At 37.5% G+C, this 16,458-nt stretch overlaps 1 protein-coding gene across 8 annotated transcripts in view; it reads left to right on the top strand.

Annotated features, from left to right (window-relative positions):
• The window catches only part of MEF2C (myocyte enhancer factor 2C), a 120,044-nt gene that overhangs the window by 67,669 nt on the left and 35,917 nt on the right, over positions 1–16,458 (top strand). For 5 of the 8 annotated variants that reach the window (XM_071581497.1, XM_071581496.1, XM_071581498.1 and 2 more), the window contains exon 4: positions 13,943–14,086. In XM_071581497.1, the coding sequence (XP_071437598.1) occupies positions 13,943–14,086 (144 nt within the window). Of the gene's footprint in view, positions 1–13,942; positions 14,087–14,147; positions 14,286–16,458 lie in introns of all 8 variants that reach the window. The other 3 variants (XM_071581502.1, XM_071581499.1, XM_071581503.1) reach the window with 2 other exon arrangements.

Here is a 16,458-nt window from a genome sequence, read left to right as displayed (position 1 = left end):
CTTTACACTTTTCTCTCCAGCAGTTACCAGTATCTGCCTTAGCATCTAAGCTGTATTTTTTTAACCTATGTGAGAAAAAACTTGCCGCCTTACATGTAAATTACTCATGAATAAAAATTCATAATTATGCTCAGTACTTTTCATCCTAAATCTGAAAATGTGTTAGAGAAGTGACTAAACAAAAACTTTAAGATATGTCAACTAAGGTCATTTATCCAAAAGCCTGAAGGCACATGAACTTTGTGAAGGACCTGTTATTTGACCTTCAAGTTTACTAGGGACCTTTACTATCTAGGCCAAAATTGACAGTCTTTTCTAGACTCACTTTAAGATCCAAAGGATTACAACAGATTTTCTTCAAACATAAATGCCATGACAAGCCACAGAATTCTGTCCCCTGTTCTTTTTCTCTGACCCAACAAACATCACATTTGTTAATGAAAAAAAAAGCAAAATATTAAAGCACAGTGCAGAGATTTAAAATATCTATGACTGTCTAGAGCATGGGAAGCTGGGTAAACCCTATCCATTCTGGGGATATGGGAGGCAATAGCTTTGAGACCATTCAGATCAAAGAACAAACAGAATCTGTGTTTTCAGTTTCCAGTTAGTATGTTTCTAATTGCTAGCTATTACACAGAAAATCTGTGACACCAACCTTTTTTTTGAAAGGGAAGAGGGTCTTCCTGGAGTCTTTGAAAGGTTACCTGTAGGAGGTGACAGTATGTGTGAGTCAATGCATAAACAGCCAGTAGGGCTTTGTGATGAAGGCATCTCTGCAGCCCTGGGTAAAGAGTGTAACTTCTGGTGAGGGATAGGATTTCTGAAAAACTATTTGCTTCATCTGGGTCACTCAGAACTTCATCACATGCTGCTAGGTTTGGATTCTGTTCTGTAGCACCAAACTCTTCCTGTGCCTCAGATCCTAACACAGTGTGAATTCCACTCTGAAGACCAGGTGCCTAAATAGTAAGTATTGCCAAACTGAGTTTTTTATATCCCTAAATTCTTTATTGGATCTATTCCGTAGCCCTTTTTTATCACAAGGCTATTCCTTGCAGCAAGGGAATTGCAGCAGGGTGTGGACTGCTCTTTGTGGTTTCAGAGTAAGCTTAAAGCAGCTATGTGGCTAAGAAGGTCCTCATTGACCATCTGCCTACCGTGTCACTTTAAAAAATGCTTCTGTTACAAAGAAAGCTTAGATAGTTTACTGTCTTTTTGCTGTCTTGCAGACAACTTAGTTATAATTTTCAAACTGGATGCAGGGTGACAGTTCTTCCTAATAGGCTTCATTAGCAGAATCCTTAAACAGCTAGGACCACTGTAGACCCCTGTAGATAATTACATATGTGTAAATAGAATTTGACAATTGTGAATTGACCTTTATCAAGATTTAGGAGGACTTAATTCACTGGGTAGTAATGCCCACAAGAGATTCACATCTGTAACCTGAACAGAAAGACGAGGGTTCTGGTCTTGGACTTGAGGTGAAACACTGGTTCCCAAGAGTTACAGAAATATCTTTTGTCTCTTTCACACATTAAATTTTTCATTCCTTTTCTCTTGAGGAGTCTGAGAAATCCATCTACTTCTGTGCAGTCTTTTTCATGGGAGAAATGTTCTTTCTTCATGAAGAGTGATGGAGCAACAGAGTTGGCGAAACCTAAAACTTCTGCTATTAAGTGCACTTCCTATGATCTCCATGACCAGTTCAGTGGCAGGAATAAAAGAAGTACTTGTCGATTCCTGCTACCACTATTTTATTCTGTGGTCTTTTGATCTAGTGTACGCAGGCAGAAACAGGAATCTTGCCAAGTTTGCAATCATCCAAGTAAGCTTTGCTGCAGCTCATTTGAAATTTTCATATTGTTGGAAAACCCTAGGCAAACCTCAAGGCTGTGAACCTCTCTATAGACACTAGGAATAAAATTCTGCACTTCTGAGCTGGAAAAGTTCTTTTATGTCCGTTGCCCTCTTCATGGCAAGTCTTCTAGCATTACCGACTTTCATTGAAATTTTTGTCTTTTAGGACATTGTTGTCCCTTTCACTGTAAATGCTGTGTGAAAGCCTAGGCCCACTGAAATCTGTCAGGATCTTTTTGCCAGATCTTTGATTTTATTATATCAATAGTAAGAGGCAAAGTCATGTGTATTTTGATGTAATCTCATCCTCAGTCTTAACACAGTCTCTGCTTTCTTTGGCAGAGTTAGCTTCTGATTGATTTTAAAACAGATTTTTTGTATTCAGACACAGAATAATGGTTAGGGAACCTGAAGTATTCCTTTATCATTCCACATTATACTCTACTTTTCCTCTAGGTTGTTTCATTGCTCTGTAAATGCTCTGCTCTGCGGTATCAGGCTGATAACTGCACACAGCTTATAAGATAGCCCAGACAATGGAATAAGTAAATAAGCTTGGTTTTCTTCCCAAAATAATGTCAATAGGAAACGCTATTCCATCTCTCCTCATGATGGTTTCAAGTTTGGTTTGTAGTTGGCCCAAGCCTCCAGCATGGCAAAAATGGGACTAGTGCTTTTGCACCTGTGGATTTCAGCTCAGTTTTAGGTAAGGATCCTGAATGGTTCTTCCTGTACGCAAGCTATGTTAGAAAAAAGGTCAAAATATTAATGATTTCTGATTGGTTTTCTCAGATAGCCAGAAGTTAATAAAGGTTTTACCTTTTTCTCAGGAACACAGTCCCCAAAACACTATTGGTAATCATGTTAAAAACACTGTGAAGTGACTTATTACATACGAGTTCTGCTCTTTAAAACAAATGCAGTCCTTCAGCCTGCTCTGGATTTAGGATTCTCAATTAGAAAAGTTTCCCATCCTAAAGGTGACATGACTCTGTGAGACTGAGAAAACAGCTGTGGTATCTGGAGATGTGAGTGCCCCAAAGCTATTTATTGCCTTTCCTGCGTTGGAGGTCACCACCTTCACATCAGAGTCAGAGGATGGGAATGTATGCCCACTCCTTGGCTGCTCCACCTCCGCAGCTCTGGCATGGGGTTAGCAGTGTCGGATGACAGGGCAGACAAGACAGCCCTGCACAGTGATTTATGCTGCAGCAACAAGAGACACCAAAGCTGGTCAGATCCCACAGCTAAGTCTTTAACAAGTCAAACAGAATCTGTGATGCCCACGTTCACAGTGTCCTTTATGCCTATCTCTACTAAGTCTTAGAAAAATCAAATAGGCTGAAATCTTGTTCCATTTGTCCAGCTCTCCTGCGGAGTTAGAGGATCCAAGTGGAAGCATCTTTTGTAGCTCACAGAATTCTCTGTGTGTAAATACCATACGATTAAGAATTTTAAGATTTTAGAACATAAGACTTTGGCAGGCCAATATACCAATTCATCTTACAAACCTATAATTTTGTCCAAAAAAAGAAATCCAGTTTCACAGAGAAAACCCATTATAATCAGAGTGTTTTAGCTGCTTCTGGAATCAGCTGAAATTTTCAAACAAGGCATTTAATTTCTGAGTTAATATTTTTCTTTCCCTTTCTGTTTACCTTCTCAGCCATGATTTTTCTAATATCTCTGTAAACTGGACCTTGAGTCTACCTCTTCTAGTTCTGTTTTCTCAAACAGTGATAAGAACTAGAAGCTGCTATTTTTCTAAGGTTTTCTTCTTTCCCAAGCAGAGCACCAAAACTGACCATTATGTTGTTAATTTAACTTAGCTTCTATTCAACAACACTGCAGAGGGCAGCATATAAAGCCTGGTTTTGCAGGTGTATGTGATGGTCTGTCTATATCAAATCTAGACTCCTGATTAAGTACATTGCCACTTGCTTGGGTCCTTCTTTCTTATTGCACCCTAATCACACTGGTAGTTGCTATCATTTAGCTTTTTATAGAAGGAGAGCTATAGAAAAGTGAATTAGCAAAGTCCGTATAGGAAGCCAGTTAGAGAAGTGGAAATTAAACTGCATCTTCTTTGGGTGCAGTACCAACTTAACCCTTTATCTTATGTAAAGGGGGTTTTGCCTCCATGATGGAACAGTTTTTAGTAATGGAGGTTGAGAATTCCTTTGACTTCAAAACTTCCTAAATTATAAAATAACCTTTTCAAAATCTGACAACTTTTTGCTAATTCAGTCATTTCTTATTCTTTCCATTTGAGAGACGCACTTACTCCTCTCAAGGGAAGGGCAAAGTGATGGGACTAGTATGACTTTTAAGGAAGTTATGGTTCAGGAAAACAGCTGTTTGAAGGATCAGCTTTCAAGGATAATCATCCAGTTGTGGGGTTTCATCCAGCTTCTTCATACAACTCCTGACTGTACTTTCTCACTCCCTTTTGGCTAATGATTGGTTAATTCATCTGCAAGATTCATCTCGCAGTTTCTGTCTGCATCTTACCACTCTTGTGGGATTTTCTATGGGAAAAAACCACAGTTCTTTGTTCCTAACAGATGACACTTTGATAGGCTGATGAATGCATATCATAGTCTAGAGATTCTAGTGGCTGTATAAAGATAGATATAATTTGTACAAATCTTTCTGGTATAGAATAAAATTTATGCATACAAGAAAAAAAGCCATCTTAAATCAAATATGAAGCTCTGCATTGTTTGAATTACCTGTTTCATAGTTAAATCATGAGCCAATTTAGATTCTCAATTAGTGCTTGCTTACTCAGAAGTTAGTGAAGAAAATTCCTTCTCTTTCTCTTTGGTGACAACTTGACTCTATCAGCAGAACAGTCAGTTGATGGTTACTGCTTTGTGTAATTTAAGGCCTCTGTGCTGCAATGAAACAGAAAGCTAGAGTTTCAAAGATGTAACCTCTATTGTAATTCACGATTTTTGAAAAATATATTGGTTTCAGCAGTTTTACCATTGGATAAACAATTATGGTGCTATAAAAATAAAAGGAAATGTTCTTTTTCCTTTAAAAGGAGCTGCTATTCAGCAATATTTACTCATTGTCATGCTGGCACCTTTTTTAAATACCATGTCATTTGATCTGCTGTAGAACAAATGTTCAAATTCTGAGAGGGAAAACAAGCTGTTCAGAACATTCAAGGTTTTTATGGGAGACCTCTGAAGAAAACGCAGGTGCTGAAGGAAGTGGTGTTCTCTCAGTGGGTGGCATTTTCACTGCTGAGTCAGTACTGCAGAGTTCAGTGCTGCTAGAGGTCCGCTGTTTCAAATGAAAAAGAAAACCAAACTGTTGTGGTCATCAGAGATTCCCTGGCCCCATGGTTGAGAGTGAGGGTGTTTGCCTCATGGTCTAGGAAAAATTCCATCCCAAGTAACTTATATCGTATGTTACAATTTTATTTGTCTGAGGTACCTGTCATTTTCGCATCTGAAAATTTCACTGGCTAGCATAGCTACACAGATTAGTGATATATTCTTCCCAGTATGGTTGCATTTTAATGATCCCTGAAGGAATCCCTAAGTATATAATTTCAGAATCTCTTTGGGATCTTTTAGAACACAAATAATGCTCAAAATATATGCAAAGAATAATTGACATCAGCAGTCATTCTTATAATAGATTTTTGTGACCCAAGAATCTGTAAAATATATGTGTTGTTTTGTATGTCACAATTGTCAAGTTCTGGGTTTCACAATTCTCAAGTTCTCTGTTTCGCATCTCTCAAGTATTTTGAATATGGCATTTAGTATTAAAAGCTTCCATTTATATCATGGAAAAACACCAGCTGCCTTTGAAATAGTTAATTGTTTCTGTAGTCATTTATATTAAGCCCTACATATTTCAAATACTATATATTTCAAGAGATAGTAACACTGATGTAACAGGCTTGGTAACACCACTGTACATCTAGAATAACTTGACTGGTATCTATACAGCTCTTCCAAATCCAGCTACAGATTTACACTACTGTAAATGAGATCTGACTTCAGCCTTGTATTTCTGTATATGTCTGACTAAATTAGACACAAATGAAAATGTTGAGGGTGGTGCTTCATCTGGAAGTGCTGGAGCCAGAGAAGGATTATAGATAGATGAACATAAAAAGAAAGAGGGAAATAACAACATGTTGATGATTACAGAGTTTATTTTTAAGGGCCTCATATTCCATAAAGAAGTTGAAATAAGTTGACTGAACTACTGTAAAGTTTATTTTTCCATTCATACTCTTTTATGTCTGACAGCAAAATCTAGTACAATTGAAATACACTATGTCTCATCAATATCTTCTTCTCTTTTAAGATGCTCAAAAAAGCTTAAAGCAAACCTGGTCATTTGAAGACTTCATACACTTCAATGGTTTTGAAAAATAAGTCAGTGATATAATAGACTGATATTATGCTGTGGCCAAGGAGCAAAAGGGAAGTCAGGGACGCAATTATTCTGGCTTTCGGTCATCTTTGCAGCCTTTGGCTGTCCAGGTCTGGTTGCAGACTAGTTGTGCTCCTGACATTGAACTAGTGAAATCTGCCAGAATATAGGAGCTTTGTCTTCATGCAGTTGTTCCACTAACACTGAGCTTTGAGAAATAGAAGGATTCTATTTTCTGTAAATATTACTTCCAAGATAGGAGACGGAAAATGAGCTATTTGCCACAAGACTGCGGTGCTAACCTTCACTCTGCAGAAGGCACACACTCATGGGAGGGCAGCATGCAGAAAGACTGGAGAGAAAAACTGGTGAGCAACCTGAAGGTTTTGGCCTTTACCTACATCTTCTGTGCTTCTGTAAATCAAAAGCAATGCCTGTGGCAGGCCTTTGAAAGAACAGTAAGGAGGTAGAACCATTAGGGTGCTCAAAAGACATTCCTAAAACACAAATATCCTGAGAATATCTCTGATCTAAGAAAATAATCTGCTAATTTTGTACATGAAGCACTGATAGCCAGTCTCTGGAATGTTGTCAGGTTGGGGTTTTTTTTAACAAAAGAGAGCAGAATTTAACTCTTTTCAAATGGAAGTTTAAAAAACAGCTGCACAGAAGTTTTATTTTAATACAGTCTTTGAGTGTAAAGGATGCATTTGCAGTAAATTTTTACTAACAATTAAGAGGAACTGTGTTTGGTTTTTTTTAAAATCTCATATCTGTAGTGGGGACTTGATCATGAGCTGTAATCACAACTAGGTCAGCTTTGAGTTTATGTCACTAATCTTAACACCTCCAATTAATCTCATTCATGCGAATTCATTATTTAGGAAATGCCAGTCTTGTCTGGAAAAGCACATCCCTTTCTTTAACTCCGCTAATTCAACACACCAGAAATATTAAGCGACTATTATACTGCATCATAACAAATGATGTCTGGTCATGAATGTGTGAAGACTGCAATGAGATGTGAGTGCTGAGAAGATGAGGCTGGTGCTGAGAAGTGATCTAGTAAAGGGTGTGCATGCGTATATAAAAATATATGTGTAGATAAATATACATGTATTTATGTGTATATATATGCAAACCGCAAGTGCTGCGTTCCTGTAGGCTGAGACCACATGAGAGTCAGGAAGCACAACAACACCATGGGTGAAGAGAAACACACATTAAAAAAACGCCAAAGGGCTAGGAGCAGAGCGTCCCCAATCAGCACCGCGGCCGTGGGGACAGCCATCTATGGCCATCGGGGCAGCAGGTGCCGGCCGGGACAGGTGCAGATGGCAGAGATGTGTGACATTGCTAGGGACCTGCTCCCCGCTGGCTGCAGCCGTGTTGTGCCAGCCAGCATCACCGGTCACTTGATGCTTCACTCCCCCCGTGGATTCCTAGGCGGCTGGTCTTGGTGAGTGCTGCTGCCTGTCTACTCTGTCAAGGCTAAGGAAACACAATCCCCTCCATTGAGGGTTGGCGTAGGAATCCTACGTCACCTGCCCAGGGGCATTTGTGGGGTTTTCAGACCTTCTGCACCATGATGATGGATGGGAATAAGCCTGAAGGATGAGGAAATATCCTTAATTTAGAACTTCAGAAATTATTCTGACCTAAATTCTTCTTTTAAAAACAGTTTGTAATTGCAGTGAGGGACAGAAGTCTTTTGTGTGCCCCATGAAATAACTGTGAACATAGAAAGGTGTATGTTTAGTTGCTTACCCTAATAGAAATTTTAATATAAATATTTAGTACTGGAATCCTCATTTGATTTGCTTTTGTTTCTTTTATAGAAAATCCTGAAAGATATATGGTTAGTTTAGCTGCTGTGAGATCTCTGAATCTGACATATGCTTCTTCTATTTATACTTGAAAAGCCAAAGTTGCCCCCTATAATTGAAGTCAATACTAAACAGAAAAGCACTGGCAAGTTGATAAGATTGAATATTGAAGAAAGAGATTGTGCTTGATCACTTTTAGAGAGGAAACAAATCTCTTCCATCTTCCCATCTCCGGCCTAACCATCTCTCCAGAGGGGTGACTGAGGCACAGCAACCAGACAGCCAGACAGGTGTGATCTCCCACACAGATGCAGGAGGTGCATGAGGTGAGGCAGCAGGAGATGTGGTGATGCTAACCAGTGTGCTACAGGCTGCAAAGATGGCACAGACAGCACCTACTGAGAACTCTGAGGCTGCATCTGGTGCACTGCATAGCTACAGGGAACAAAGAAGCAAAAATCCCACTATCCCAGTGCCCTTTGGAAAAAATATGGGTTTTGTTTGGTTATATATTGACATTACAAAATACTGTAGAGATGCCTTTACACTCAAGAGCGTGAGTGGAGGAGGGTAGAATGAACTCTGTAATCAGGTAGGAATCTCATGCCCTGGTGATCTTGCGGAACACATGTACAAATATTGTTCATGTACTGGTTGATCCTTCATAAGCAGAGAGAAGCAGATGTTACTGGAAAAGGGTGTTGGTCCTGCTTGGTTTCACAAGAGGTGTGATTAGAGAAGCTACTTGAAGTAGAAGAGAATAATCACTTGACATGCAAACATGAGAGGCAAATCCCGGCAGAGGGTTTGGTGTATTGTGAAGAGCACAAGAGCACACTTATGTGTATTCATTTGAAGAAGATAGACATACAGGACCAGACAATGGAAATTTTTTTTTCTTTGAAACTTTGGTGAAAATAAAGTAGTAATAAAAAGATTAGCATGTGGCTATAGAAGTTCAGCTTTATTTAAGCCCTGTAGCTTGTTTCAAAAAGAGTACACACCACAAGAGCATTTTATGATTTGTATAAAAGAGGTAAAAAATGTTCAATTTTCTTGTGTTACTGGTATGCACTTTTTTGTGTGTGGGGAGTTTGTAAGATAACATAAATGTAATAATGTTTTATCTAATTCTCCTAAACACACAATTAAAGTTTAGTAGTACAAGGATACTTACTAATTTATGTTCATTATTAAATGTAAAATTTAAGAATTCAACATTAATGAAACATAAAATTTGAGATTTTAGTTACACATAAGTCAGGGAATTCAGATGGGTTGTTCCCATAGCAACCTATCTCTTCCTCTGTGTTTTTCATTTCAGTGGAACCTTTCATTATTTGATTGCACCATACATTGTATTGTGGAATTTCATCATAAAATTTCATCCTTATATAACTGAGAAGAGAAAGCAAGCTGTCTTCACTCAACACTTTCCAACTTTAATATCTCTGTTGCACAGAGAGCAAACTGATGCTTAAATGAATCGTGTCCATGATCTAAATATTTCCTGCTCTTTTGGAGGACCTCCATAAGTTTGGCTAGGTTCTTTGGAATCACAGAATGACTATAACTAATAAAGCCATTGAATACAATAGTATTTCATTACCTTGTAATTGGCTATTGTCTGCCTTGACATGTAGATATATGGCTCCAGTGAGGAGGGGAAAAAAAAAAGAGACTAAACTATTTTTCATTTGTGGCTAAAAGACTTATTCCATCCAGATACAGGAAAGAAAGTGATAGTGAAAATTGAGAGCATTTGAGGATTTTGTCTTCTGACAGTGGAATATAATTTACCAGACTCCAGCCCCATGGATTGTTATGGTCACTAGTGGGTCTGTCAGTCAGAGATTATTGTGGTGGCTTCTAGGCAACTAACAGATATGGGAATTTGTAGAAATAGACCTGTAATTCTGAATTTTTCCATACTGTAAATTTTGATTACAGTTGAACACCCAGTGAGATCACACTGTTAATTACACAAATGAAGATAGTGATTAACCTTACAATAGTTAGGCCTTTGTTGCAGAGGATATTAAAATGGAGCAGAGTGGGTGGGTCTGAACCTTTCAGGAACCTCATCAACTGACCGGGTCTTTTTAATTTGGCAGCTATACTGTCAGCATTTCCAAGCCCTGGAGTGCTGTGAGGAGCAGTTCCACAGCAGATGAACCTATTAAGAAGAAAGATGAGCAAACTAAATGTAAAATGAAAAAGGAAGAAAATAATTTCTAACCTTCTCCATTCATTCTGTTAAAGGAATGCTAAGAAAAAGAAGAGGATAAAACTGTAGAAATAGAGATTAGATTAGGAAAATGAAAGACTTTTTCTCCTCAAAAGACTTAAAATTGTGATGATTTCCATTGCCTTGATATAATCAGACCTCTCTGATAGTGACATATTTTCTTTTGTGTTTCTGTAGTGATGATAAATTTTGCATGAAATGTATGTAAATAGTTGCTTATACTTCATTTTACAGCAGCCAGTGTGTCACTAAGTCAGCACTTCTCTGCGATTCACAGAGTAGGATCTAGCTTAAATTGCTGGCACATGAGATTTCAGCCAAAGGTTGTTTTCCTTTAACCATTTTGTTTTTCAAATGTCTTGGCTGGTTTTAAGTTATTGGAGTCCAATATAATTACTTGCTTAATTGCTTGGAAGAAGTAGAGCTTCTGTGGTAGAAAAATGGCTTATTTTCTTTAAAAATGACTGAAATCTGAATTGAGGTTCTCTATAATGCAATGCACTATACAGTTGTGTAATTTTGTCCTCTTAAAAATCCCTGAATAGTCATCACATCTTTTGAAACTAGCTGATCTCCAGGAGGATGTGATATTCCAGGGTTTGCAAGAGGTTGATAGCTTAACATCACAAAAAAATGGTTTCTTAATCCCTGCAAGACTGGGTCAAGGACTCCAGAAGCAGCCTTTCCTTTCAAGATGTGACAGAGAATAGAGAAGAGGGAAAATTGACATGACGTCCAGAGAGCTTGTGAATAAGGATAGATCAGTTTTATATTGGTCAGTGCAATTTTTAGCTGTGCTGTACCAACTTCCCATATGTTGATGCACAGCAATCATGGGAAAAAAATGAAGGAAAAAATGAGAGGTTTAATGTGGTAACTAGCAATGTGGAGGAGAATAAAATAAGAAACAAGGTAATAAAATGAAAAACAAGGTAATAAAATAGGGAGAACTGTAGCCTGCATGTTAATAAGCCGGAGATAATGCTAAGATATTCAGGATCATTATTTCCTGTTCTGAATGCCACTCAGTACCTTAGTGCAGAGGATATATATGCCACTTCCAGCCTCCTCTCCTCTCCAGAACAGGACTGCGATGAGGGTGTGTGTTCCTGTGTGTAGTCTATCAATCTGTTCTTCTGTCTGTTCCTTTATTACCTTTTTTTCAATGCCAAGCAAATCTAATGCATAGTGACTGGTCTGAAAGATAATGAAATTCCAACAAATTTCACAAAACTTTTCTGTGCTTGTGAAAAAAAAAAAATCAGAAATTAATTCCAGAAAGACTCCCAGCTGCAGGCAGCATTGCAGTATGAGTCTTTACAGACAGAAGCAGCAAAGGATCAGAAGAGGGATGGGCAGTGGGCAAGAGATGTCCCTGGAGACACTGCCAGAGGAGATCTCTGCATATTGCATTTCATCTTAAAATGCAATTCACAGGGAACCAGGCATTAGTTCCATCACTCTCGAAGCTAGGAGCTGTGCTTCTGACTCCAACACACATGGAAATTTCTGCTGTCTAACCTTACTGCAGCTCATTCAAACATGTTTGTGTTCTTGTGTGGGATCTGTGTTTGTGTCATTTTCTTGTTGGTTGGTTGGGAGTTGGGATTTTGGTTTGGTTTGGATTTGAGGTATGGTGCACAGGGTACAATTGCACTGCATTTCAGATCTTGATTTGCTACATCAGCCAAGGTACCAGCCAAACACACTAGATTGATGGGTTTTGCAAGGGAAGGGTTTGCATCTACTCTTTAGGGCTAAAGTTAATTTTTAGTAGAATACAAAAATGTATTTACTAAATTTGGTCTTTGGCTTTTCTAGTGAAAATATTTATTCTTGTCTGCCTGGTGTCTATTAAATCTATTAACAGCTGATTGCACAACCCTCTCTCTAATTGACTTGTTTCAAGCTAGTAGCAGTAGAAATTGTACATGATTATGTCTGTTCTGCTAACAAAACATTTAACATTTAAAAGACAAAAGAGAGATAAGAGGGAACAGAAAATAGGTGTAGAGAATCATTTGGGTTGTTTTAGCATCTTAAGGTTTTATTCCAATGGATTTATAATTTTGTTGATGTGGCAGAAGTGGGATTAGACTTCAAGGCTCTACAGATAGGAAGTTTGAAAAGAAAAATCTACATTTAGCCAGCCTTGCACAAATACCTAAATCTGTTCCAGAATTCTACAGTGTGAGACTGGAAGGGTCAGATCTCTTAGTGACTACCATCACTTTGCTAGTTGATGAAAATATCAGATTCAGGGGGTTTTAATAAATAATTATTATATTATGGAAACAACGTATGACATTAAAGTAATTGAGAGCATTAATAGTAGTAAACTGGACATTGCCATAAAGAGAATAATTAGGAAATGTACTCTATCCAAAGGAACAAAAAGCTCAGATGGGAAGCAAGTATTCCGAGAAGGCAAAAACAGAGCAGATAGAGTGCCCCACACTAAGAGACAGCACAAGCATGGCCACCTAGTAATACACATTATGCATTATGTGATCTTGTTGTTGAAACTGAGCTTTCCTAGCCAGTTTTCAACTCAGAATGTACTACAAGCTGACTAGCAAAGTTTGTAGACAGCCAAATAGACTTTGAGGAGTTTTTGAGTGAGACATTATTAAAGCTAAGTTTGAGAAATTTTGAAAATATTTGCTTTATGTACTATTGCTTGTACATGGGGAGTCCACACTCTCTTCTCATATTCTTTTACCTTAATATAGCCTGTGAATGTTCATTGGTAATCTGTCAAGGTAGATCACTTAAAACCTGTTTAAAGCCGTGCAACCATTCTGAACTCTTAGCTACTGACTTCATTCTGGTTTTAAGCTTTTTTATCTCTGTTATTTATCTTGGTGATGATAATCATGGTTGTGATAATAATTTGAGCTGCTGAACCGGAAATTATTCTAATTTGACTTTTCAGTGAGCGCCTGATTTAGCAGTGATTTATCTTATACAGTAAGCTTCAGCCCTGTGCATTTGTAGGACTGTAAATGAGTCAATAAAAAGTAAACACTGTGTCTAGAAGCTCTTAATTGGTATGTTGCAGCCATATTATCACCTCTGTCATCACTCTTGTACTGTCAAACACACACACTTAGGAATGGCATTGCTAATGTCATCCCTTGAATTCAATTTCTGTGAAGAAATTTCTAGATTTCTTTCAGGTTGAGTTTTTTAGTTTGTTTTTCGTGAGTTTTTTTTTCTTTTCTCCCTTCTGTATTTTTCTTTAAAGAAAAAGAAAACACCAGTGTATTACACTGCAAGCACTATATGTCCTTTGCTTTTAATGTTTATTCACTTTAAATGGATAAATATGTTAAGTTTGTTTCATGTTAAATTGCATTCTGGGTGTATAGCTTAACCCCTTCCAACTTCAGAAGAAAAAAGTCTGTATGGTTCTCAATTGCCACTCATAACTGGAGACCTGCAGCATCAGTGTGGTGGATTACTAGTCAGTTTCTTTCCTTAAAGCAATACAAAGCAATGTAAAACCTTCCTCTGACAAGCAGTTTGTGTTTCTCTAACACTACTGAGTCTTTCTTGCAGCCTGCGTCAAGGATTGAACTTCCTAAATTATGTATTTCAGACATTGAGAAAGAAAGGACTTAATGGCTGTGACAGTCCAGACCCCGATGCAGACGATTCAGTAGGTCACAGCCCTGAGTCTGAGGACAAATACAGAAAAATTAATGAAGATATTGATCTAATGATCAGCAGGCAAAGATTATGTGTAAGTACTCTGAGCTTCCTTTCATTTTTTTTACTTTCTGATATTTCTCTGAATCTGGCAGGCATTGAACAAGAAAGAAAACAAAGGTTGTGAAAGCCCTGATCCTGACTCCTCTTACACTCTCACCCCACGCACTGAAGAAAAATACAAAAAAATTAATGAAGAATTTGATAATATGATCAAGAGCCATAAAATACCTGTAAGTACCAAAGGTTAGATGGCTGTCTGCTGATAACTGTTGCAGTAACAAACCATAACCCTTTCAGTCCTGGCTTCCTAAGGAAAACATTTCAGATAGAAACAGGCTTTAATAGCCAAATATACAACTAAACACTGTGGTCAGAAAATTTCACACAACATACTTTTCTTCCATCTACCTCTGACACACAGACAAAGCCTACTATGGGTGAAACCTACAGAAGGAAGTGAAATATACATATATGCATTATATCCAGAACTTGATTTACAGAACTGTTTTACCACATCACTTGCCCAAATTATACCTAAAAATTAACAATGGAAATCTTTCTTTGTGGACAGCTAACAAACCCACAGAACACTTTCTGTGGTGGTATAGAAAAAGTTATGTAGAACTGAAATTCCATCATCTATCTAGTAAATCGTGTATTTTGTGCGTGTCATTTTTGTTCTCAAATGCCTCTGCTAAACTCAGTTGCAGCACTGAAGGGTTACAGCTACTTGCTCGCTGCAGAGAAACAGACTGCATGAGAGCCTAATAGCAGGATTCAGACATGTTTTTGTGTTGGGGTGATTTTACAGCTTTATCAGAGAATTTGCTTTGACCTCATCAGCATTTCTTTAATGCTTTAACATGAGCTAAATTTTGTTTTAACCAAGTCAAAATTTCTAACAGTCATATGCCTTGCCAGATATCTAAGAGAAATAACTCTGCATGTGCTATTTGGTTTGCAGAAGACATACAAATGATGAATACTTTGTCATTATGCTTGATATTACATTTATAAAGAACATAGAGGTTTGAAGGTTATATATTTGGTTGATCTTCCAAATGTTTATGGAAGATAAAGTAGGAAACCAAAGATTTGCCCACATCCAAAGAAGCATTTGAATTTGCATGGGTAACTACTTGTTTCTATAAGAGAAGAGATTATTTGTATGTGTTCATTTGTCATTCCCACATAAAGGTTGCATGGTTGGCTACCAAAAAGGTTATCTGTATGAGCAAAGTGTCTTCTGTAGTGCTAGTCAACTGAACATTCAGAATCTGACAGCTAAGATGAGGATTCCTATTAAGGATGTTCAGATTCTGTCTCATTCAGTGAATGTGTTCTTTCATTAATTCTCAGCAGACAGATTTTTCCTCAACATAATTAAAATTTGAAGAAATTCTCACATCATGCCAAATATATTAAAAAAAAACAAAAACAAAAACCTACTTTCCCAGAGACTAGAATGGGATCAAATTAATATTTGGAATGACAGGTTAAAGGTACCCGGTGTGTATATGACATATCAGAGAGGAAGACATACATATACCATCTTTTTTACCTCCATTTTATTTTGCTTCTTTTTCAAAGCTGTTTTTCACAGAACTAAAAGCTCTAAAGCTGTCACCATGAATTTGGTTTCTCAGGATGGAACTCAGTTTGGCAAACGATGACTGCAGTATTTAGGGAGACTGTTATAAACCAGAACGCTTAACCCTTTTTCATGTCAAAATCTCACTAATTGCCATTCCCCCATTCCTTTTGTCTTTCAAGGCTGACTTTTGCCTTTTTCAAATGAAATGGACAGAATTTTCACCAAGCTACTTTTTCACCCTAAAAATCTGTTTGAGATGATCATCCAGAATGTCTGTTTATCTCATGCTACCTCTGTTTTTGTTCCATCAAAGCAGCATGTGCTATAAACATCTGAAATCTTAAGATATGAAAAAGAACCAAAACTTGGAAAAAACTCTCATTCCTCTGGTAGTGAGGTCTATCACTTTCTTTACCTCCATAAGCATTTGAGAAAATTTTATTTTCTATAAAAGCAGAAAACTTACAGGAATTAGGAACAACACAGCTAATCTGAACAAATATGTCAATTTTGTCTTCCCAAAATTAATGAAATTTCCCTCTGGTTGCTCTCATTAAATTTAACCTTTTGATGTCAAATATAGTCCTACTTCAGCAATTAACTTGATGGTTTAGGGTATAATAGAACATCCCTTCAAGGATGTTACAAGGTACGCTGTATTATTCTTTTGGTAAAATTACTTCAGAGATGTTTCAGATATATAGAACAGCAAAATGTTAGCTTTTTTTTTTCATGTAAAACAGAATATACCTCCTCTAAACTCTTCACATGCAACACTCCAGGTCTGTGTCCTCCATCAATCTTCCTAC

This window comes from Pithys albifrons, chromosome Z (assembly GCF_047495875.1).
Source record: "Pithys albifrons albifrons isolate INPA30051 chromosome Z, PitAlb_v1, whole genome shotgun sequence".
Classification (NCBI taxonomy): domain Eukaryota; kingdom Metazoa; phylum Chordata; class Aves; order Passeriformes; family Thamnophilidae; genus Pithys; species Pithys albifrons.
This window is presented reverse-complemented; position numbering and strand designations above follow the sequence as displayed.